The sequence below is a fragment of the Myiozetetes cayanensis genome, unplaced genomic scaffold (assembly GCF_022539395.1).
Source record: "Myiozetetes cayanensis isolate MyiCay16 unplaced genomic scaffold, myiCay2020 scf2-11, whole genome shotgun sequence".
Taxonomy (NCBI): domain Eukaryota; kingdom Metazoa; phylum Chordata; class Aves; order Passeriformes; family Tyrannidae; genus Myiozetetes; species Myiozetetes cayanensis.
This window is the reverse complement of record NW_026087411.1, coordinates 43,871,185-43,894,849: the sequence shown is the minus strand read 5'-3', so window position 1 is coordinate 43,894,849 and position 23,665 is coordinate 43,871,185. Positions and strand designations below refer to the sequence as shown.

The window sequence follows — 23,665 nt, the reverse complement described above, 5'->3', positions numbered from 1 at the left end:
TGTAGCACTCAGAAGCAGAGACCTTACAATCATAGAATCAGAGTGGTTCTATGAAGGGACCCTAAAAATCATCTAGTTCCAATCCCCTTGCCATGGGCAGGGACACTCCCACTAGCCCAGGTTGCTCAGTGCCCCATCCAATCTGGCCTTGGCCCTTAGGAGAGCAGGATGCTTTTGTCTGTGACACCAGGTGACACAGAGATAGGAAGCTAGCTGGTGAAACATGGAGTGGAGAAGGGTGAGTCTACCTGCACCCTGCTGCTATTTCAGGTCTCAGCACAGACAGACCTGTGCTGTGCTCTGCCTGCTGGACTGAAACAGGGCTTGTGGAGTCTTCCTTGGACATGAAAGGGCAAAGGCCTCATGTCACAGAAACTTCAACCATCCTTTTTTTTCTTGCATTTCAATTAAGAGGTGTTCTTCGCTCAACCTCTGCCAAAGATTTTTTTATATATACTATGCAGCAAAATCCCTATTGCCTTTACAGTAAACAAAACTGCATAAATTTTGTAACTCTGTACTGTCCATACTAAATGACACTTTTCATTTAGGTCATGTCCAAGACTGATGGGCACCTTTATACTCATCCTGTCCCAGGAGTAAGCATTTCATTGCATTGCCACATGTAGCTGTGGCGCGCGTTGCCAAGGTAACAGAGTTTTTCCTCGTGCTCCGTATGCAATGGAAGAGTTGTTTTTCCTCTTCTATTACAGTTTGGGAAATGACTACAGTGAAGTCCTGTGACAAAATCAAGAGAGAAAGCTCCCAAAACCACAGGCTGCAATGTCCTATCTCCTGTGCTGATTCAATGTCAGTGACACTGAGATCCTCTCCAAGGTCAGAGTACCTTTTCTGCTCCTTGGTAGCTCCTTATGGTTTCAGTTGGAATATGTGGTGTAAGGACCTGTTTGTTCATATGGCATTGCTGAATTTTACAGGCAAATCCTGGGCACACAGAGAACCAAACAATTAAGGAGATCCTGGCCACCAATGAAGCATCCTCCAAGTTGCTCACTCACTTCCCCCACTAACAGGATGGGGGAGAGAATCAGAAGCCCAAAAGTGATAGAACTCCTGCTTTGAGAGACAGGCAATTTAAAAGGAGAAGCAAAACTCTGTGTACAAGCAGAACAAAACAGGAATTCATGCACTTCTTCCCTTTGGCAGACAGGTGTCCAGCCACTTCCTGGAAAACAGGACCTCAGTGGGCGTAGTGATTGCTTGGGAAGTCAAAAGCCATAACCAAGAATGTCCTCACTTCCTCCTCATTTGCCCTAAGCTTTTATTGCTGCTCTGCAAACACTACTCAGCAACAGCCAAAACACACGTGTGTTATCAACACTGTTTTAGTTACTGAAATCCAAAACACAGCACCATGTGGACTGCTGTGAAGAAAATTAACTCCAACCCAGACAGACCCAGTGCAGGAGTAAAGAGAGAAACTTATCAAGCTGTATAGTCTCTCTGAGAGATGGATTGTCTTTTTGTTCTGAGGTTGTAGAGCATCCCATGTAGCAGGATCCTGACTTCTGTGCTGGGTTATTACATATAAAAAATTATTACATTCACACAGATTAGATTTTCACTGATGTTGATCTCAAATCTTTTTTTGCTTCAGTAGCCTTTGAACATTGCTTTGTAAAAGAAAAAATCAGAGAAGAATTCAGAGATGTGTTAAACATAATGCTGTGTTTCTGTATGAGATGGAAGCAGTGCAGGGTGAGAATCAGCAGTAGCCTAGAAAATCCATCTGTAAGTGCTGGGCAGCTGGGAGGCTGTCAGGATTCTGCAGCCACTGTAGTTTTGCCATTTAAATTTCCAACAGAGAGATTAACAGCATGACTTTGAGCTGACAGGGCAAATGCGCAAGAGAAAGGTGGATCTGTGAGGCAGCCCACCTGTCACCTCCTTTTCTGTAGGACATAATGAACTTTACTTCATTGTATGAGACCTGGAAAAGAAGCTCATCATTTGGAAATTCATGAATCAATGTAAAGTCTGGAGGAGAGTCCAGATGCTTGAGAATAAGAAATATAAGAGATATAGTAAAGTAGCATGAAGTTTACTGCTGTTCAAAAGACCTAACAGTTCAGGGATTTTTTTTCCACATAAATTGCATCATTGTTGTCACACCGTATGGTGCCTCATCCTCCTGTTGTGGTAATAACTGAGAGGAAGTAGCTTCAAGTGTTAGCTACATGGCAGGCAGCAACTTAACCAGCCTTGTAGTTCATTTGCAGAGGCAGCACTAATCTTGGAGATGAACAGCATTTGTCTCCAATTCCTTTTTTGCTGTCTGCCTCACACAAAGAATCTGATTGTAGTGTCATTACCAGTAATGATCATGTCTGTACAGTTCTCTCTCATTAAGATACAGGAACATTGCCAAGTAATTGCACTGTAGCACTTTTCTCTTTGCAATAAAACCCCCAAAATCCAAATCTGGAAAAATATGGATAAAACTAAAGAGAAGTTGAAATGAGATGAGGGAAATCCTCATCTGAGCCACTGCTGGATGCATATAGGTCTCAAGGAGTTATTACAGTGTAGACCCATCCTCCTTTTCTTTTACCACTCTGTGACTTCCACTGTTACCTGCACCCTTGTCATGGATCAGTTCCCTAAGTAACCTGCCCTGGCTGCTCATCTTGAAAACAACTCTGTCTGGGAAAGATGGATGGTAAAGTGGGGAAGGTCATAACGACAGAAGTATTTGGCCATGTGGAAGGCATCTCTTTTAGGATGAAGTTGCTGTAACTGGTGACAGAAAAATTGGAGACAGGAAAACTGAAAGAGAAAGAGGTCTGGGATAGAGGGATTACATGGACAGAAACACAGCTGTCTGCTGACCCGAGACAATCTGGTGGACTCAGTGGTCAGTGGATTATGAGGTATGAAGATATGAAGTGTAGATATAGACAGTTTATAAGTTGTTATTTACAGCAGGTGTTAAAGAATGCATCATAATAACAACATAAATCTTTATAAGAACAGATGTCTGTTGTCAGCAATCAGCTGAGCAACACCAGTTGCTCTTATCTTCTCATTCCACTTGTGAGTATTTTAGGTTTGATTGTAAAGCTATGGTACAAGGTCTTATCCACAGAAATAAAAATATGAGGACGTTAGGAGTCTTGTTTACATTTATTAAGACTTTATTAATAAAAAAAATATACAACATTTAGTTATTCATTTGCATGAAAGGGTGAAGTCAGATAATCTTCCCTTATAAAACTGAGACTTTAAAAGAGATTTTTACTTCTAAGACATTTGTATTATATTAAATCTGTATTATATAAAATCTGTTCCATTACCATCTTTCTGGAGGTAGTACATATTGGAATGTCCTTGGAGACGTAGGAACTGGTCAGTTTGTTTGCTTTTCCTCCATCACTCTGACCCTGTTGGATCACATGCGTGTTTCCTGGGTGAGTGGTCCTCCATTTTCCTTCTTCGTAGCAGTAGGTGTCCCAGGTGAGCTCTTAGCCTCAAGGCATTCAACTGCTCCATATGTCGCCATAGACAACACAAGTATAGACAATAAAATGTACAGTTTGATGTAAACTTGCAATTTGGTGCTATAACCAAAGGCGATGACAAATCCAAGTGATTCCCATAGACGGTAATTTGCAAAGGCAGCCTCCTTGTGTTTCTCAAATAAAATGCCATAGAGACCTGGAAGGAAGGAATAAAGGACATGGCTTATGAAGATTAAGCCTGCAACCAAGTATTTTCTGCAAAGGGAATAAATAGATTGCAATGGGGAAGACAGACCCTCCCTCATACATGTCAGAGAAAGGAAAATAGAAGCTTTGTCTTAAAAAATTTTTGTGCCTCTGGGAATTATGATAAGTGAAATAATAGAACCAACCAGACAAAATAGAGAATATCAGATGAAAGGGAATGAAAATATGAAGAAGGAAGAAAGGATGGGCTCTATTGAAGTGAGATGCCAGAAAGTTTATTTTTCAAAATATCAGCCATGAAAATTAAGGTTCTTGCACTGATGAACAAGTAAGTAAGGAGAAAGAGGAGATGTCCAGAAATGGCTTTTGACATTGTAGGGTCTCCATTTATAACTATTGAGAAGGTCATACCAAGTCCTTGCAGGCTTTCACAGAACAAGCAGTTTTGACTAGGGACAACATGGTCTTCAGGGACCAAGTTGCTTCCATACTTCACCAGTTTCGGGAAGAACTTGATTGTACCCTACGTGCACTGTTGACCTATTCTTCAAACTATTTCTTTCACCTGCCTGAGAACATGCAGAGACTGTTTGTGTAAAATGCATGTCCCTAGTTTTCATGAGAACCCAGCCTCAGCAAGCCCCCAGGTGAGGCTCACACAGTGTTGCCAATGGTGGTAATGTCTGCTATTCATATGTGCCAAGTTGAGATAAATAAACTAACACAAAACACTTAGAAAGTTAAGGAAAGTGCTACAACTGGGCTCGAATTTAGTATGCAGGGAAGATTTGCATCTCTGAGATAGCCAGGTTTTCAAATTTTCAGCTCCTGGATGGTTTGGCAAATAGAATATCCTTGATGCATACAGAACCCTTGGGCAGCAACTGGAAAACTTGCTTGACATAGAGACTTAGTTAAACATATCATTCTAATACAGTTGTGTTCACTGGGAAGGTCCCACTGAGTTCAGTCAGTTGCACATCCACAACTGGGAGTCAAGGAGGGATTCCCAGCCTCCAGGTCTGACTAGTGGAACAGACAGGAAAGGGGAGAGAGCTTACTTTCCTCTGGGTGCTGAACTAGCATCTGTTGTGATAAAGAAGGGGGCATTTCTTCTGACTCAGCTGTGGTGTGCAGGGAGGGAAGAGAGGAATATCATGAACCTTGACTCTTCTCATCCACTTCTCTAACACCGTATCTGTTTGAAATATGTACATTCAGCCAAAAGGCACAGAGGAGTACAAAGTTCTCTGAAAGTCTGAGTAGCCTCAATTCCAGTTTTAACAAACTTCAGTTTTGTTAAGCAGGGGGAGACTTCATCTGTATGTAAAAACCCACTGAATTCTGATGATTTCAAGAGGACATTTACTGAACTGTTTCAATTTACACATGGTGGAAAATCTGGGTGAGTGCATCTCAAGATGTACTTAGTTCATTAAACTGGCTGAGTGGAGTGTAGTATGAATTATATGATAATCCTTCATAGTTTTGCCTAATAAATGAAAAAGTACAAGTTGTTCATAAAACTTTCCTGATATGCCCAGTGTTATCTTCTGGAAAGGGATTAGCGAGGAGAGTTTAATATAGGAAGGTTTCTGATGCCATAACAGTTCCATGTGTTAAGATTCTAGCTTTCATCTGGCACATGTTTTCCCTTGGTATTTTGAAGCCTTCTTTTTCAACCAAAACAATGGGAGAATTGAGTGAGGATCTAGACCAAGGTTCAGCTATAGGAAGGGCTGACTTGGCCGGGAAGTCCTCATTTTCAGGATGCACATGCAGTATTGGCTAGCAGTTACATAGGAGCACACTGGTGGTTTTGCTTCAAACCTAAATATTTGTCCTCATCACAAACACTGTCAAGTGCAGTGTGATGCAAATTGCCTGGCTGAAGCTTCACCAGGCCCTGCTGGGCTGGTTGAGTAGAGAGGCTGCTAAGTCTGCATTTTTACATAGCAATTATCCTACTTGTTTACCACTGCCCGTTTTCTTACTCCTTCCCCTGGTAGCAGTAGGCACACATACATGACAGGATAGCTGGAAATTATTTAAGCCCGGGTTTATAAACTCTTTAGACTCATTCATATAATTTCTGAAGGTGCACATCGGCCTGTAAAGAACTTGATTTTACTGTAGTCTACCTGATAGCTCTGTGCCACACAATTGTTACACCACAAGTGCAATTATTGTCAGCGGGTAATAAGAGCATCTATGCTCAAGTTAAACAAGAAAGGGCACTACATGCTCTGAAATGAAGCAGCTTTTGTTTGAAATAGATGAGAGTGTCCACACATGTTTTTCCTAACAAAAACATGTTAGGAAGCCTTTATAAGATAAAGTGATTCATCCATCGTGACCCTACATATCCTCTAGGGGGTACTCGAGTATTAGCTACTCACAGCAGCACAAAGTGAGGCATCTTCGATTACCACAGAACGCCTTAAGAATGTGGCACAGCGCCATTGTATGTATTCACTCATTAATCTACTGAAGCCCTAGCAGCAGTCATGGGAGCTTACCAAAGGAAATACCGTAGACCCTAGTCACCAATGCTGTTTTAGAGGTCTTATAGTCTTTGATGCTGGGAATTTCTCATGTGATGCATATCTGAATAAAACTGATGAAGGGGAGAAGACATTTAGTCCCAAGTGGGTACGTTAAACAAAAGATCCTGTTCTGGGATGCAGCATTGTGAGTTAATGGCACTGCACCTCTCTATTAAGTTTTCATGTCATCACTCAGTATTTCACTGTGACAACGTGACAAAGCAAACTTTGTATAATTTTATAACTGGGAGCTGTGAAACAGCTGAATAAGGTACAGAAAAAAAAAAAAAAAGACGTTATTCTAGGAAAAGGAACATTTGGGGTTTTTTCCAAGCTAAAACACAGGTGAAATTTTCACAAGTATCCTGCAGGAATCTGGGAATGGACATGACCTGTTACAGTGCAGTAATACAGCATATATTTTGTCACATAACTGCAGAGCTCACTCACCATTAAGTAACCATGAAACTGCCTACGCCTCATCTGGGTGTTTGGGAACTACAGCCACTTCCCAGACACCTTCTCTAATACTTAGGTCATCTGTACCTACCCCTTTTTTTCCTAATGAGAGCCTCAGGTACATCCACGTGCAGGGAACTTACTGAGAAGATGTCTTTACTGAGGACATCTCAAATGTGTGTAAATCCTTGAAGAGAGGGTACAAAAATGATGGAGCCCAGCTCTTTTCAGTGGTGCCCAAGAAAAACGGACGAGAGGCGATGGGCACAAACTGAAATACCAGAGGTTTCCTCTGAAAGTCAGGAAAAATATTTTACTTTGAGGATGAGCACTGGCACAGACTGTCCAGAGAGGGTGTGGAGTCTCCCTCCCTGGAAATAACCAAAAGCTGTCTGGACATGGTCCTAAGTAAGTGGCTGTGCCTGGGTGGCCCTCCTTGAGCAATGGGGTTGGACCAGCTGATGTCCAGGGGTCCCTTTCAACCCTAACCCTTCTGTGATTCTGAAAGAAGCCCGTTGTCTGAGGGCAAGACTTTCTGGAAAAGACAGAAGCAGAACAAAGGGCTGGTCCTTTATCCCAGTAGAAGACTAGGATATGGCTCACAGGATTGTTGAGAAGAAGCTTAGTGAGCAGTCAGAAAGTGGCTGAAGAAGCAGGAAATGAATGAACAATTTTACTTCAGAGAGAGCAAATCCTCACTGATGTTGTCCTTCTATGAACCTGAGTAATGAGTGCACTGATTTAAAATTTTTCCCTAAGGTGCAAGGCTCTGGGTTAGGATGTGAGATGATGAGAGGGCGTCCCTTGATGTAAGTGCAAGCTCTCCTCTAGGGGATATGAGCTGGAGCTGCTGCAGAGGCAGAGAAGGATGCTGGCTGTTTGCTTCCTTGTGTGTAGGGGCAGGGACTCCACATGTGCTTGAAAGGAGAGCACTGTCATTGCCAGGCAATGGACTGCTGTGTTTTCTCTTTGGCTCTCTCCTGACAGTCTCTCATCTAGTGGGTGAAATCATCTAAGCTCCTGAAACAAGCAAAGGGACCAAAGGGAGGGAGGCCAAGACAAATAACTTGATGTGTGCCCAGAGGAGCTAGTTCTGCTCCATTCATATTCCTATGGCATCTGCCAAATATGAATTTGAGACAGAGGAAAACAATATTGATGAAATAAGAGGCAAAATAAGGGAGCAGATGGGAGACCATTTAACTGTCTTACTGACCCAGGCTATGGCATTGATTTAAAAAGATTATGACTGACAGTCATGAGCAGACTTTACTTCAAGTCATCACAGACTATAGCTCTTTCTTGCCCTCTCCAGGACTTGAGAGTCTGGCTTTAGGGTCTGTAAGAGAACTCCCTTTAGTTTTCATTAAGGAATAACTTTAAACAATCCCTCACAGAAGTCAGTTTGCATCAGCTCATTATCTGAACTGTCACTACATAATAATTAATTGCACTGTGTCAAAAAGCAGAATAGAAAAGACTGTAAGGATAAACTTAATGCATGATATTAGAAGTCCAATGGTGTACTTTCAATAACAGGCTCCTGAGTTAAAAGTGTAAGAAACAAGGCAAGTATACAGTGATATTTCCCCCCAAAAGTCTTCCTGACTCTTGCAATCAAAGAAGTAGAACACTCTGAATTGGAGATTTTCTCTGGACCACCAGCCTTTGATAGCCCCAAAGAACATTTTCCCCTGAAGTGATGTAATTTCAGCTGAAAAACATATTTTTTGGCAATGAATTCCATACTTTGATCATACATTGTGTGAAAAATAGTATTTGGTTTAATTTCTACAAAGGTTTCTGCACCATAACTTTATCTGGTGAAACTAGTTCTGTTTTTGAGAGAATCAGTGAATTTCTAATCACCTTCTCCATATTCTTAATGACCTTATCAGCTGGTTTCTGTACTTTTCACTTGTCCAGGCTAAAGAGCTCTAGCTTGTTAGGCTTCCTTCAAGTGCAAGTCTCACATGACTCAGTTCCTTTTTATTGCCTTCTTATGCCTTATCACATTGGATTATGATTTTTGAAATGAAGTAAGTCAGAACTGTATGGATTTACTTGGTTGTATAATGTTTCTTTCTGTAGTTTTCTCCTTCCATTTTTTTTCTAGTAATTCCTAACAGCCAATTTTCTTCTTCTTTTGTTGCTGAGCTTTAAGTTGATTTTTCATCCAGAGTGCTCTCCTTTATTTTAAAAGACAGACTAAATGCATCATTCTTCTAAGTTTCTAACTTTCTTTGAAATACTTATACTCCTCCAGAATATTATTCTGAATATCTGTTATCATCTACTGCAGTATTCTTCTTTCTTCATCTTGGAAAAATTGGTTTCATGTGTATTTTTCTTACTTATTCCCAATGTGCTCTTATTTCTTCTACTTTCCCATGACTCAACACATTTCTTTTCGATGCTGCCTTAATGCCATTATAATTTTTATGCACACATTGTTTCATAGATGCAAACATGTAGATTCTTATATCTCCAGAGAATATATTTCATTGTCACTGGGACTTACCATTAGTTTGTGTTTGCCAGACAGCATCAGACAGGCCCCAAAGAGCAGGGAATACAAAAAACACAGCGAACTGCTTAGGATGAGGTTTCCACAGCAGTAGTGCTATTATACAGGCGGTGTTCGTAACTGTGGCTGTTGATTTAGAAAGAAAGAAGAGACATATAGATGCAATTACATATAGGACAGATAGTGATAGATAATAAGTTGTTTATTCTTCTCCCAACTAGAGTACAAGGCAGTCTTAAAATCTTTCTGGTTCATGGAATTTGTGCTGAGTTGATATCACATGAAATATAAGAAAATGCAGGCCTTTGGGATCTTCAATTCATAATTCTGAGCAGTCTCCTGAGCTGAGAGATGCTCAGCACTGACAGGGCTGTTAAACCAAAGGACACGAACTGCCACTGAGTAGGAGAAGGGGCTACTGAAAGACTTTCACTCACCATGTGAGGAACGTGGGAAGGGAGTGCAAACATCCTTCTGCTTTCCTTGCCTAGTCTTTAAACAAGATTTCCATTCAGGCCAGGGGAAACAGTTAAGGATATCTAGAGGGTCTGGTGGCTTTTGATCTTTCTTAAATATGCAAATTTCTTCCCACAGCAAAATGAAAATTACTGTCCCTTACTAGCCCTTAAGTTATTCTAGCCTGACACTCTGGCATATGACTTTATTTTCTCCCTGCTAGAACAAGCAGTAGAAATGACACCAGGCCAACCTTTAAAAATTTTCCTGAAATTCTGCTCAAATTCCCAAATTCACCATTCCCTGAGACTCAGATTAACAGTGATTTTCTTTCACTCCATAAAGGTGAGGATTTTTCAGCCCAGTGGAGAAATCCTTCACTGTTATAGTGCAAGTCTGAACATCTGCATTAAGATCATTTATCACTGGCTGCATTAGAGCTATAAAGGATGAAGGCTATAGGGCATCTCCTAGTAGATGGTACCCTCAAAAGCAGGGTGAACTTACATGACCAGCAAAGTGGTGCGAGGCAAAGACTTCAATTCAGTGCTTAACTGTGAACTGTGCTGCCTCTCTTCTCATGAATAAAGTTTGTGAAGTTTGCCTCCAGACTGGCTTTGGTTTTAATTGATAGCTGACAGCAAGTTATCCCTCTGTGCATAGGGTGCAAGGGGTGGAGCACTAGTTTTGATCTATTACATGAGGTGATCATTCATTCAAGAAACCTTCACATACCCAATGCAAATAGAAGTTTTCTACCCGTGAACTGAGAGATCTTTCCGAAGAGCAGAGAGCAAAGGGAATTTACAGCTGCAAAGCAGATCATCACATAGCCAACGTACTGTATTCCTAGGGCACAGGTCACGTATGCCTGGAAGAGAAGAGAAGAGACGGTGGTGCTACATTTTCTTTCATGGACATGCACAGCTAAGGTTCAAAGGTCTTAGCCTGAGTATTTGGTAAATAGCATGGAGAAGATCAAAGGAGCAGAGCTGGAGAGTTTGCTGACAAGTCCCTGGTGTATTGACATAGTTGGTCTTTAGCAGCAATACTCCTAACCCAGGTCCCAGTCAGACTGATGCCATGCAAACAGAGCAATAACGAGCAGAACAAATCACAGCACTGCTTGCTGTACAAATAAAACTCCTGGAAGTAGCATTAGAAATTTTTTACCATTCCCTTCATAACCCAAGAGGTGAAAATTGACAGTTGAAACTATGGCCATTACAGAGCAGCTCCCAAGAAATGAAGAGGATCTAACCTATAAGAGCACGTGACCAGTGGAGGTGGCCATGGAGTATCCCTTTCAATCCATTACAACACAGCAGCAAATGTACTCTTCCATCTGCTTCGATGCAAGGTATGAAAGCTTAAGCATCAAAGAAACAGCTCAGGAAGATTGCCCCCTTTCTTTGTCTTTTTTTTTCCAACAAATGCATGGAGGACACACCTGCTGCGTGTCTTGGTTTGTAGAGAAACTAAAGGAGCAGAGGCAGTTTTAATCGTTTCAATCCATCAGGGTTTGGACCTGTTGCACTAGCGACTGGTGAGGGCTTTCAGCCAGCCATGTTGAGGACTTGCCCTCTTACTGTAAAGGTTGTCAAAATAAAATACGTGGTATGTGTGCTGACTTGCACTTATACAAACTCTAGGGAAACCAGAAGGAAAGAAGATATAAAAGCTTTGCTGGCTTCTGGCTTTTCTCCCAGTTTGTTATTTACAGCAAGCTGAAGAGTTTGAACCTGTAGCTTTCTGCTGTGGCCTCCACTGGTGAGTTAAGCTCTCTACCACGCTCTTTTTGAGGCTGTTCCAAGGGACATATTTACTGCTGGCCTCTACTGTTTGAAGATGTCACTCAGAGTTCATTCAAGTAGAAGTAAGCAGTAATTTAGCAATCCACAAATCACCACTGAAAACATATTCATTTAGCACATAAATATAGATCAGATGCAATAGTAAGACACAAAGGCACAAAAAAAAGTCAGACAGAAATAGATTTGTATTCTCATCCACACCTTTGTGTAGTCACCAGAAAGAAATCCCTGTTCAAACCCACTGTACATTGTCAGAGGGATTAGAAGACACTGCCTTTTATCTTTAAGATGCTTGAAAGTTGCTAGGAACGTAGACCAAAAGGATGGTGTTTCTAGTTTTTCTTTCTCAGTCTCTGCTTGATCAGATTTGATCTGGTCCAGAAATATAATAATCAGCAACACAGCTAGCACACCACTAGCTGCAAAAAAAACAAAACAAAACAAAAAGTTCGTGAAAAACTGAGGAATGCTGGAAGAATGATGGGAAGTTGCTTGCTGCTGTTATTGTTCTGACTTAGTGCTTAGCTCTCTGTGGGATATTTTGGCAGATGCCTCTGATTCCGCTTCAGTGTAAAGGCCATTTCTGTATAAACAAGAAGGCCTGATCTACATTCACATCTTCTGCATACAGCTGCACACCTCACAAATCCCCTCAGCTTAACTGTGACTGTCCTGTTGTGACAGCCGCCGGGCCAGCTGCACCCGCAGAGGGTGATGGCTCACCCTTCCAGGGCAATCCAGGGGCGCGGGGATGGGGAGCTGGCCAGGAACAGCTCCCGAGGGAGCTATCAAAAGGCTTTAAATCAACACGAGAGAGGAATATTCACTTCCAGTGCCAAGGTTTTCATGGCTGGGCGGATCTTTTTTCAAATGCTTGGAAAGAAAAATAAACGCTATTTTGGAACTCAGTATATGTTGTGCTTTTTCTTTTCCTTTTTTTTTTTTTTTTTTTTTTTGAGCTCAGAACAATGTTTTGAGTATGGAATATGTGCTGTTTTGATGATGATGGCGAGCAACTTTAGTTAACTTGAAGAGTTTAGCTAACTTCCTAGCAGAAGCACCATATGAAAGAATACATAGGGTAGTTAATCATAAAATGGTCATGCATGTGTCAGTCTGGATTTGCCTCTTGTGTAGTGAATCAATACAATTTTTTTCATGCTACTGAGAAGATAAACTTGTCTCATAATATACATGATTCCCAACTGATTGCTTCATTATGAATGCAGGGCATGATCATGTTTCCTCTCTTACTTATGCTGGCTAGAATTCCATCCATGGAAACAAGTAGAGTAAGAGGAGAACCATGCACCTCTTCCCATCCACGCTGCCTGTTTAATGTGCCCCTATGTTATGTGCATGGCTATTGTCTCTTCTGTGAACTTTTAATGTCCAAATGCATCAGCAGATTTACAATTAACTGCCTCATTTTTTTATTGTTTATTATTTTTATTCCATGTCTCCTAGAATGAAATTGTATTCTCCAGTGTCCTGGTTCCCCACAGAGGCTGAGCCTCTTCACGATATAAGTAATTGTTGGTTCTGCCAGGGTGTTTATTAGTACATATGGGCAAATTGCAGGACTTAAATGGGTGAGAGCAGGACATCCACATTTTCAGGAAAAATTTTCCAGCAATTATGTCAAATGAATCAAGAACAATTAGAGGAGATAATGGCAAAGCTTAAGAGTGGTTGGTATGAAGAGAAGTAGAAACGTTCACAATTCTTGAGAAAACTCAACAACAAAGACTACAGCAGTATTATCTCCAACCAAGCTGGGCAAAATATTTATTAAGCCACCAAATAGAGGACACATTTAAAAAGGTCTGTGGATGAAATATTTAGCTATTTGCTTTCCCTTGAGGTGGGAAAAGACATATCTTTTATTAAGAGTTTAAAAGAAAAATGAAACCCTACTGACGTGGGGTCAGTAGACAGCAGGGTTGCATTCATTTTACATGAGCAAAGCCTAAGGGAGCACTGTATATGTTAGTCATCAAATTTAAATTTAAGCTTGTGAGACAAACTTGCCTTAAGCAGAAAACCATCAGCTCCAGTACACTCTGGAAGGGAAATGGGGCGATATTCTTTACATTTTCTCACCAATTAGGAATGGAGTCTGGGGACATATGAAGAGTTTTCTGCAATGCCCTTGTCCTGTGAGAGCTGGCTCTGTCTAGATGACATACACTCTGTTGGAGCATATAATAAATTCCATGCATCTGTCTCAGTACAGAGAATATATCTATGTTCAGAGACTGCAAAGATATTTTAATGGAGCCAAGGTGGCATATTGCCTTGCCAAATACTTTCTTTTATCCAGAGGATAACTTGTTTTAAACTGGATACTTTTTGAAATTTCCTCACTCAATGAATCTTGGCACATCTATTTGTCTTTCCAATTTTTGATAGCATCAACCTTCCCTGTCTTTGATTCTTTTCTAGCCTTATGCAAGGGAGGTCTTTAGCAGCTGTAGTTAGTAAATGGGAGCAAATTAGCAAATGCCAATTTGCCTAGTGCTTCTCTTCAACTTTGCCTTTATACACTTGAATACACTAAGGTATTCAAGCATTGCAACTAAGAGTTGACTGCAGTTGTAAAGCGTCAGCAGGGATCCAAAAACCTTCCCTCAAATGATTGCTTATTCTGGGAACTGTGGTTCAGGTCCACCTCTAAATACAGTGTAGTTCTTGTGCTAAAACTTCTTTACATGTGGTAAGGCACCAGTCAGTTCTGGTAGGCATCCCCACATGACTAGAAGTTGGTGAGTTCAAATACTGCTATCTGGGCTGCTCTTACCATCTTGGACCTCTGCATGCATATAAATTTGCCCTGTGCTATCAATAACTAGATCACTATTAATGGTCCTGAAAATAGTGAATTTAAAATCATCTCATGCATAACTGGATAAGCTGCTGTAATCCTGTAATTGCAATGTGGGCATACTTTTAAGTGTAGTCTGTAGAGAAAACTGACTTTGGGGAAACAATGGGGTTACCACATTGGGCTTCAGCTTTATTTCAGGTAAAAAGTGTAAAGAATGTCTTGCTCCTTTGGATAAAAAATGATACAGCTCTGGCATAAAGCATTTGAAACTAGGAAGGAGTTGTTTACAGGTCTCATATGTCTTACCTCCTTTTAGCAAATTGGATTGAAGGAAAAAGTCAGAAACTTAATCTGCAACGTCATGCTAGATTTCAGAAGTACTAGATTCCTCATCAGTGATATTGATTAAAGATTGTGTGTATTACTTACCAGTGTAAACCCCTAGCAGTGTGTAGATTAAGGAGTTGGAGGGTTTTGCTGACTCAGTGGTGTTAGTGGTATCAGTCAGGCAGTTGTATGCTCCACAGCATGCCAGGTCTTCTTCTGTGATTTCCCCTAATTCAGTAAGAACAAGAAAAAGAAAGGCAGGTCAGTGAAGAGACAGACAACTGCCCAGTATACATAAGGATATAGGAGATGGGAATCCAGTGCTCAGTGATTGGTTCTGGTTTCAAATCCTTCCTGATTAGAGATGATTAACTTCAGAATCCCAGTTTAACACCCAAATATTTGTTTTATCAGAAGTGGTAGCTTCAGACTGAATACTGAATTGATGGTTACACCGAGATAAGGGCTAAAATTAAAGGTTGAAATCTGAATCCAAGCTCAATTTGCATTATTTAAAGTTCCAGCGCATCTCTCTATGTGTTAATCATAACATCCCATGAGACATGGGGTCCCTTAGTTTACACTGCCACTGAACTGATGCACAACATTCTTATAGCCATTGCACATTATCCCTCTCCAGATAATTTCTGTATATGTTATAGGAACAGAAACCATTTCAAGACATCTTTTTGTTTTATAAATTCAAATTATGACTACCCAGTAATGCAGTCTTCCAAGAAACCTCCTTTTTCTGGCTTTATCATTTTATTACTGGCTTTATAATTTTCTGAGAACATACCTTAAAATAGATCAGTTTGGCAGGGTTTGGAGTAAAACCTTTGCTTTGTTCAATCTTACTAGGGTTGTGCTGGGTGTACAACAAAGCCAAACACACGCATGTGCTCACACACACTGTGTCACTGTGACACCATGTCTATTTCCTCCACTACCCTCTTGATAAAGAATAAATACTAACCCAAAGTGTAAGCCTGAATAAGCTGTGTAGTGGAGAAGGATGATGAAAAAGCCATACAATTGTTTTAATGCTTTCACTGCAGAATTTGTCATTGGTCCAAGCACAATAAAGGGCAATACACTGGTACCTTGGCTGATTCCTTAAATAAGAGTTGATCTGCAATTTTTCAATTAAGATTATTGTGTAACTACGTTTAGTGTGGTTTTCCTCATTGCTTGCAATAAAAGCTTCTGCAATGTGAATCAACTGTTTAACTAGCTTCATAAACAACTTTAGGTTTATCATCATATAAAATTTAATAACGTAAAGAAAACCATTACCTTATTATAGCCACTGGCTAGTCCTATAGACCTTCAGGAAAAATTGGACAATCAGACCCTCAGCAAAATTAACATATGCAAAAGGTGAGTCACACGAGGGAACTGTGGAAGCATGTAAAACAAGCTTTTCATCTGTTCATGCATCATCTGAAGATGCACATAGAGTTAGTGATATGGAAGGTGCAAGGCAGGGTTTGCACTGTTTCTCTGGAATTAAGGCTGCAATATTGGTGAGAGAGAAAGGATGACTCTTGTAATTTACACGGAGTACTGTTTTCTGTTGTAGTATTGCTTCATGGTGTAACTTTGCCTTGCTGCGTCTCAATGCAGTGATGCAGGCGATTTGTCAAGTATAGGTACATGTCTGAACTCTATGCATTATGATTCTGCAGATAAATGCTGTATCTTTCTGACTGCTCGGTGAAATTATACATTTTAAGTCCATGAACAGTATGGATGGATACCTTTGTTGCACTGTCAGAGAAGAGAAAAATATGTGAGAGACTGGAGATGCTTACTCCCTGACCTCTGCAAAGAAGCTCCCTGTAGGTTAAAGCTGAGTCTCACTGAGAAAGCACAGCAGAGAAGCTTATGGTATAGCTGCTCATCACTGTTGTGAAGATATACAAGGCCTTTGGCTTTGTGAGCTGTTCACAGCACATCTCCCAGGAACACTGCATTTTCTGAAATTCTATATAATTGATAAAAAAATAAGTAAATGATTTTTTTTTTTTAGAATTTAGAATTTAGAATCTAGAATTTAGAATCAGATGTAAAACTAGGAAGGGCTTTACAAGACAAAAAAACTAATGGTTTAGTCCTCTTATTAAAATGATGTGTGCTGTGAGGCAGAGGAGAGTAAAATGGTTGCAGTCTGTGCAGACCCCACAGCTGCACCACAGCCTCTGCCCTGCAAGTGAAATCAGAACAGACAGTCCCTCCTGAGATATCATGTGGCTCAGTGATCAAGTCAGCAGGGCTCCACTGCGCTTTGAAAGCAGTCTGTTAGCATTCTGCTCTAATGGTGTTTTATCTGTAGTTATTTGTGCTTAAAGGAAGCCTGATTCTCCAAAAGTATCACACCTTGTGACAACTACTTTGCCATAAACCCAAGGATTCAAGGATGAATTCCCCTTGAATCCTTGGTCCCTGACCCAAGGATTCAAAGATGAATGCCAGGTCCCTGACATTTAGTTTTTAAACTAGTACCTATTTGAATACTCTTCAGAGGACATGCTGCTTAACTGAGCCAGAGAAGAGAGGTAACTTCCTGCTACTGATAGTAGATTGTATATGCAAAGTCCCTGTTGTGACTTTGACAGGATAAGGAATGCACAGGAGACTGCAATCATAATATACGGTAGCATTTTGAATCTCTAAGGTGGCATCCAAGTATTAATTTGTCTCCACAACTGCCCATTTAAAGCTGACACCAATTACATGCATGGGAAATGAGGGCACTGCTGTTGAGTGATTTCTTCAAGCTACATTGGCATCTGCTGTCTAAGCCTGAAATACAGCAGAGGAGCCCGGGCACACAGAGTCCTGCCAACAGCTACTGCTATTTCTTCTTGACAGTTCTGTAGAACAGTCATTTTCAGCAAGCACCAGCATCAGCTTGACTACTACTGAATGTTTAACAGCAAACTAATCCAATACTTCAAACTTTGCAAAAAGGTTGCTTCATGTTTTGCCTTTTGTTTTAATCCACTTTAAATAGAAGTCAGATGTGAAGAACTGTCACTGCCAGCAGCCTATCTACGCTTTACAACACAGGGGTGGAATTAAATCAGAATTCAATAGAAATCTATTTTTGAGCTATTTGTCTGAACTCTTTTTATGGCTGATGAAAAGTTGATAGAAAATAGACACTTACAGAAAGCAAAGCAGCCCATCTATTTCATACATCTATCTTCAGATGAGTAACTCACATTTGAAGTGCCTATTTCCACTGCCTCTGGAAGCACAGCTGCAGAAATTTACCTTTTATCTATCTAGAACTAGCTGAAGTTTATAGAAAGAAGTGCCAAAATATTAAAATATATTTTACCATTGGTGGAAGATTGGCTAAATATCAAGGATGAGATAAGATTTCCCCAGATGCCGGAGGACTGAAATACCAGAAAGAAGACCCCAAAGTATTGGTTGATAATGTCTTTTGCATTTTTTCCTGCTTTCTCAGCATATGAAGTGCCAGCAATGGTGAGGTAAGTGCATTTGGCAGACCAGAGCGGTGCTCCTCCTAAGCCCAGGATCACAGATGTAGGGATTAGGGTGTACCTGCCAAAGAACATTTTATTTAGCATAGTTGTTGTCCATTAGCATAATAAACATTTGTCCAAAGATCCAGAGGCAAAAATAGACATCAAAGAAATAGATTTATCCTTTGTATGACACAATAAATCTCTTACATGGAATCCAGAAAAGGCCAGTCTTACGAAATTTGGGATGTGCAAGCACTCCCAGCTCTGTTGGGGACTAGGCCTAAGCTAGGTTGGCTAGGTCTGTGCTCATGTACCTTATCTTCTTGTAACTATTATTAAATTGGACCTGCACTTCAGAAGATGGATCACAACAACTTTCCTCCAAAGAGCTGCAATCCCTGTCTCTGAAGAGTTCATCCACCACTGAAAAGGCAAGGCAGGAGCTAGCCTCTTCCTGTGGTCCTCTTCTTCCAGGACTATTGGCTGGAAGATAGCCTTTCTTACAATGTTTTCAAAAACAGTTCTAAAAGTAATTTGGCTTTTTAATGAAACTTCTGATTTTTTTTTCCCCAAGGTGAATGTCTGCTACAAACATGAGTTAGAGAAGTAACTTCTGGTGGGTGAACAGATGCATTCATTCTGACTTTTTGCACATTTTTACCTCTCTGCTTCACCTGCTACTGATTTATCTCTGTTTCTTGCAGGTAGCACTTTTGCTTCCAACTTTCTAATCTGCAACACAGAGGTAGAGTAGGAATTGAGAAGAAAAAGAATACTTATTTTGTTCAAACACGATAGACAGAGTTAAAGTATTTAAATTGTACCAGCTAGCATAGAAGTTCCCCAAGGAGAATGCAATGTAGCAGCACATAGAGATTGCAATGGTCCACTTGCAGCCCAGCTTCTTAATGATGATTGGAGGGAGGAACATGGATGATAAGATGAGCGCAGCGTAGAGAACGCTTAGGGAAGCAACACCCAGGCCTTCTTCTGAGTTGAGACTGCTCTGCAGGGACAAAAACAGTGATTGAGACAAATTTTATCACAGGTACATATTATTATGATGTACAGAGAGTGGCTTCAGGTAGAAGTGGAGAGACATAGCATCTGGGGCTGGGTATTACTGTCTCCCTTCCCCAAAGAGCCTGATTATGGATTTATGGTTTTCCTCACAATGATAGAACAGTTATGAAAATATGACACAAAAACAGGCAAGGATTGCTCAGATTCAAAGCTTCAGTAAGTCAGACCTTAGATTATTTGTTGTAATTTGTTTGAGATTCTCTTTGAAAGCAAGTTAAGTGAAGGATAGTTTCTTTTCTTGGCTTTCACTTGTTCTTTTGTTCACAGAATCACAGAATATCCTGAGTTGGAAAGGACCCACAAGGATCATTCAGTCCAGCCATTTGCTCTCCACAGGACCATCCCCAACAGTCACACCATGTGCCTGAGAGTATCATCCAAATGCTTCTTGAATTCTGTCAGGCTTGGTGCTGTGACCACTTTCCTGGGGAGCCTGTTCCAGTTCCCAAACACCCTCTGGGTGAAGAACCTCTTTCCAATATCCAACCTAAACCTCCCCTGACACAACTTTAGGCCATTCCCTCAGGTCCTTTCACTGGTCACCACAGAGAAGAGATCAGTGCTTGCCCCTCCTCTTTCCCTGATGAGGAAGTTGTAACTGCAATGAGGTTTCCCCTCAGTCTCCTCTTCTCCAGGTTGAACAGACCAAGTGACCTCAGACGCTTCTCATACGGCTTTCCCTCAAGGCCCTTCACCATTTCGTTGTCCTCAGGTAGGCAGGAATATCCTCAGATCTGCACTGCAAGGGTTGACTTAGCAACAGTAGAAGATCCTTTGCTTTAAACTACAGGTCTGATAATTTTTAAATTCCTCAGAGACCAAGGTCCTAATACGCTCACAGCAGCCCTTTGTATTTGGAGTAATTGATTCAACCACATTTTGACAAGGGAGGAATAACTGATCTAACCAGGTGTTATAGTTTTATGCTCAAAGTAGTTCTCCTCCTGATACTGTGAAAGTTGAAATGAAAAGATCCAGTTGGGAGACCTGGAAAAACTTGAAAAGTGGGCCCGTGTGAACCTAATGAGGTTCATAGTCCAAGTGCAAGGTGCACCTGTGTTCGGGCAATCCTAGTCTTAAGTACAGACTGGGAGAAGAACTCATTGAGACTAGCCCTGCAGAGAAGGACTTGAGGATTCTTGTGGATGAAAAGCTGGACATGAGCAACAGCATGTGCTCGCAGCCCAGAAGGCAAATCACATCCTGGGCTGCATCAAAATAACTGTGACCAGCAGGCTGAAGAAAATGATTCTGCCCCTCTACTTTGCTCTTGCAAGACCCCACCTGGACTACTGCATCTAGTTCTGGGGTCCGCAGCACAGGAAGGACCTGCTGAGGAGGGTGCAGAGAAGAGCAATGAACATGATCAGAGGGATGGAGCACCTCCCCTAGACAGGCTGAGACAGTTGGGATTGTTCAGGCAGAAGGGAAGACTCCAGGAAGACCTCTTTACAGCCTTACAGTACTTAAAGGGGACTTATAGAAAAGTGGGAGAGTGACTTTTCAGAAGTAATAGGACAAGGGGCAACAGATTTAAACTAAAAGAGGAGAGATTTAGGTTAGATATTAGGAAGAAATTCTTTATTATGAGATTGCTGAGGCACTAGAACAGGTTGCCCAGAGAATTTGTGGAGACCCCATCCTTGGAAGTGTTCAAGGCCAGTTTGGAGGGGGCTTTAAGCAACCTGGTCTAGTGGAAGGTATCCCTGCCAAGGCAGGAGAGTTGGAACTAGGTTATCTATGAGGTCCCTTCCAACACAAACCATTCTACAGTTCTATACTGCTTATCAACTTTTTCCTATTTGTTTTATTTAAAAGCTGATGTAATCCAGTATGATTTTGGAAGAGGGACTGGGTAGCTGATGGGTTGGCACTGCAGAGAGCTAGAGGAGAGCGAGGCTGTTGGCACTTAACAGAAGACTTTCAAGCCCTGCAGTGGCTGTGCAGTCTGACCATGCAGTTGTGCAGCAACCTTGGTGAGAAACAGGCACCAGGGATGTGAGGTCAGGAGCTTCTCTGACGAGCAGTGTCAGAGTATCTGAGAATTGGAATGGTTGTTTTGTAAACTGGCAGAGAGGCTTCCTGATCTCAGAGGTCTTATTTCTGACACATCATGGGCCTGGTTTTGCCAACTGCAGCTTCCAAAAATTAGAAGCCAGGCCTCCCAGACCACATGATTAGCTTAATTCTTATTGTCTGGGGTTCCTCTGGGGGATCTGGGTAGTAGAATATTGAAATGAATAATGAACATTTTAATTTTTTAATGTTCCAACATTTAACCTGAGTGTGCATCATTTCAGATGGTGGGACTGACTTGCAGCTTCTTGGGTTTATATCTTCCCCTGTTTCATTAGTCTCCCCAACTCATAATATCTCCATCCAGTTTTGGGGATAGTTTTGCATAACTCCTCTGAACTCAGAATCTGACAATGTAGTAATGAGAAGATGTTCAAGGAGTGGAGAAGAACTAGCAGGGACCTCTTCCTGAAATGAGATCAACCTCTTGTTATTGCAAACAAGTGCATCATGTTATGTGTCAAGTTCCACCCTTAAGGTATACAGATTCCCACTCCAGTGGGAAAATCCAATCCAATTGACCATGGTCATATGTTAATATCCTGCAAAGTTGCTTATGAATAGTTTATATCCATTTATTAGTCATGAGGCCAGCAGAGTCTCCTGGTCTGAGAAGTTTCTCATTGTGTTTATCTACTTTAAAGTATTCATAGACAGCAAGAGTAACCCTTGGTTTTTTATTTTGGTTAAACAAATGTGCTCTAATAGTATCCTATAGTATTCAAGTCATTCTAGAAAGTCATCTCTGCTACTATGTCTTAGGGTGCTAATGACACTACAAACCACAACTGCCTTTGATTTAAAATAATATCCTTTACTATTATGTTATATCACGGTCCCAGGAATTACTGTATTATTTTATACTTAAATTATTTAATGGTTTGGGCATAATTTTTTATTATTTTACATTGTTGTGCAGTAACAATAACAATTTTATAAAACCACAGCAATATGGAAATATATAAAAAACCCTTTCCGGAAACTGAATTTGTTTTTCATTTTGCAAGTATCTTCTTTTAAGAAAAATCTCAGGTAAATTTTGTTTTTATTCAAACAACTTTATGAATCTAAAGAAGTATTATGCCACAAGTATTCAAGCTATTTGAGAAATACTAGAATAAAATATTTAGTAAATACAATGGATCTGGGTGAGGAATACTAATCTGCAGCAGGTTAATGTCCTAACCCACCTGATAAAAAATATCGTGCATGTCTTGCTCACAGAGACCGTGGGAAGACGGATGTGTTTCCTACTGCCAGCTGTTCTGATGCCCTTCCAGGCCAACTGTCCTGCTAACCAGTGGGAGATCCCCACTTACCTGTAGACTCTGGAGTCCTCCGTAAGCAGTAAAGAGGAATAAAAATCCGAAAGAAATGACCAAAACATTCTTAAGATTCCTTTCCATGCTGATTCATAGAAGACAAAAGGTCTGCTGGTGGGTAGAGCTGATCCAGTTATTGCAGGGGATGATTTGAGTTGGAGAAAAACAGCTTATGTCTTGTTGGAAAAGGTCACTTCTTTCTGTGTTTGTAGAGGAAAGAGTTGTTAATTATTTGAAGACTGGCCAGTGAACTTTACTTTTATTTGTACTGAAAATGGCTTATGGAGTTGTTACTCATTCACCTGTCGTGACTCAGGCAATAGCAGTCGCCCCTGAAGGACATTTATCATGTTTTATTAGATAGGTATATAAGGCACTTACAACACTTGGACCTATTTGAGCATTGCAGTTGTACATTATATGGCTCTCTGCTATGAGCAGCACAGAAATAAAAAAATGCAAGCAGTGAAATTGCTTTCTGGAAGAAAGATATACCAATCCATAAAGGGCAAAGATTAAACCATTATACTGAAATCTGTGTTAGGTCTATTGCTTAACTAAGGTTGCAAAAGTGTACTTGGAAATGAGATTGTGTTACAGTGCTGTCAGCATACACCAGCTCTGTAGCTGTGCAGCACAGAAAACCAAGGCTGCTGGCTGCTTCACAGGTGAGAGAGTCTTTGTTCATGGGGAATCCCACGGCTTCCAGCTTTGAAATTTACCAAGTCATAGTCAAGAAAATAATTTTTCTCCATCTTTCTCATCAACTCAGAAGCCAAGAAGAAAGTGGATTGAGCAGATAAATGAAAAAACAACTTCCCCTCTACTTCTCTGGCCCTAAACCTGGCAGGGTAAACAAGACCCTTCCTGTAGGTGTGGCAGAGGAGGGATTTGAGCTTTGGATCAAAGTGGAATCCAAGAAAGTCCGTGGTATAATGTAAACAGATTCAAGTGGAGATGGTCTGTAGGGTGTCCATAGAGTCCATCGGGAATGCACAGCTAAAACTTGGTCCAAATCCCACTAGATGGCACAATTTTGCTT

General features: G+C 40.9%; 1 protein-coding gene across 1 annotated transcript; it reads right to left on the bottom strand.

Moving 5' to 3' along the window:
• Positions 1-3,201: 3,201 nt before the first annotated feature.
• UNC93A (unc-93 homolog A) lies at positions 3,202-22,932 on the bottom strand. Its single transcript, XM_050315639.1, has 8 exons — positions 22,621-22,932; positions 18,967-19,148; positions 17,989-18,218; positions 14,745-14,870; positions 11,690-11,907; positions 10,410-10,545; positions 9,213-9,344; positions 3,202-3,675 (listed from the first exon to the last, which is right to left on the bottom strand). The coding sequence occupies exons 1-8, from the start codon at positions 22,705-22,707 to the stop codon at positions 3,410-3,412; spliced, it is 1,377 nt and encodes a 458-aa protein (XP_050171596.1). The 5' UTR covers positions 22,708-22,932; the 3' UTR covers positions 3,202-3,409.
• Between the last annotated feature and the right edge of the window lie 733 nt (positions 22,933-23,665).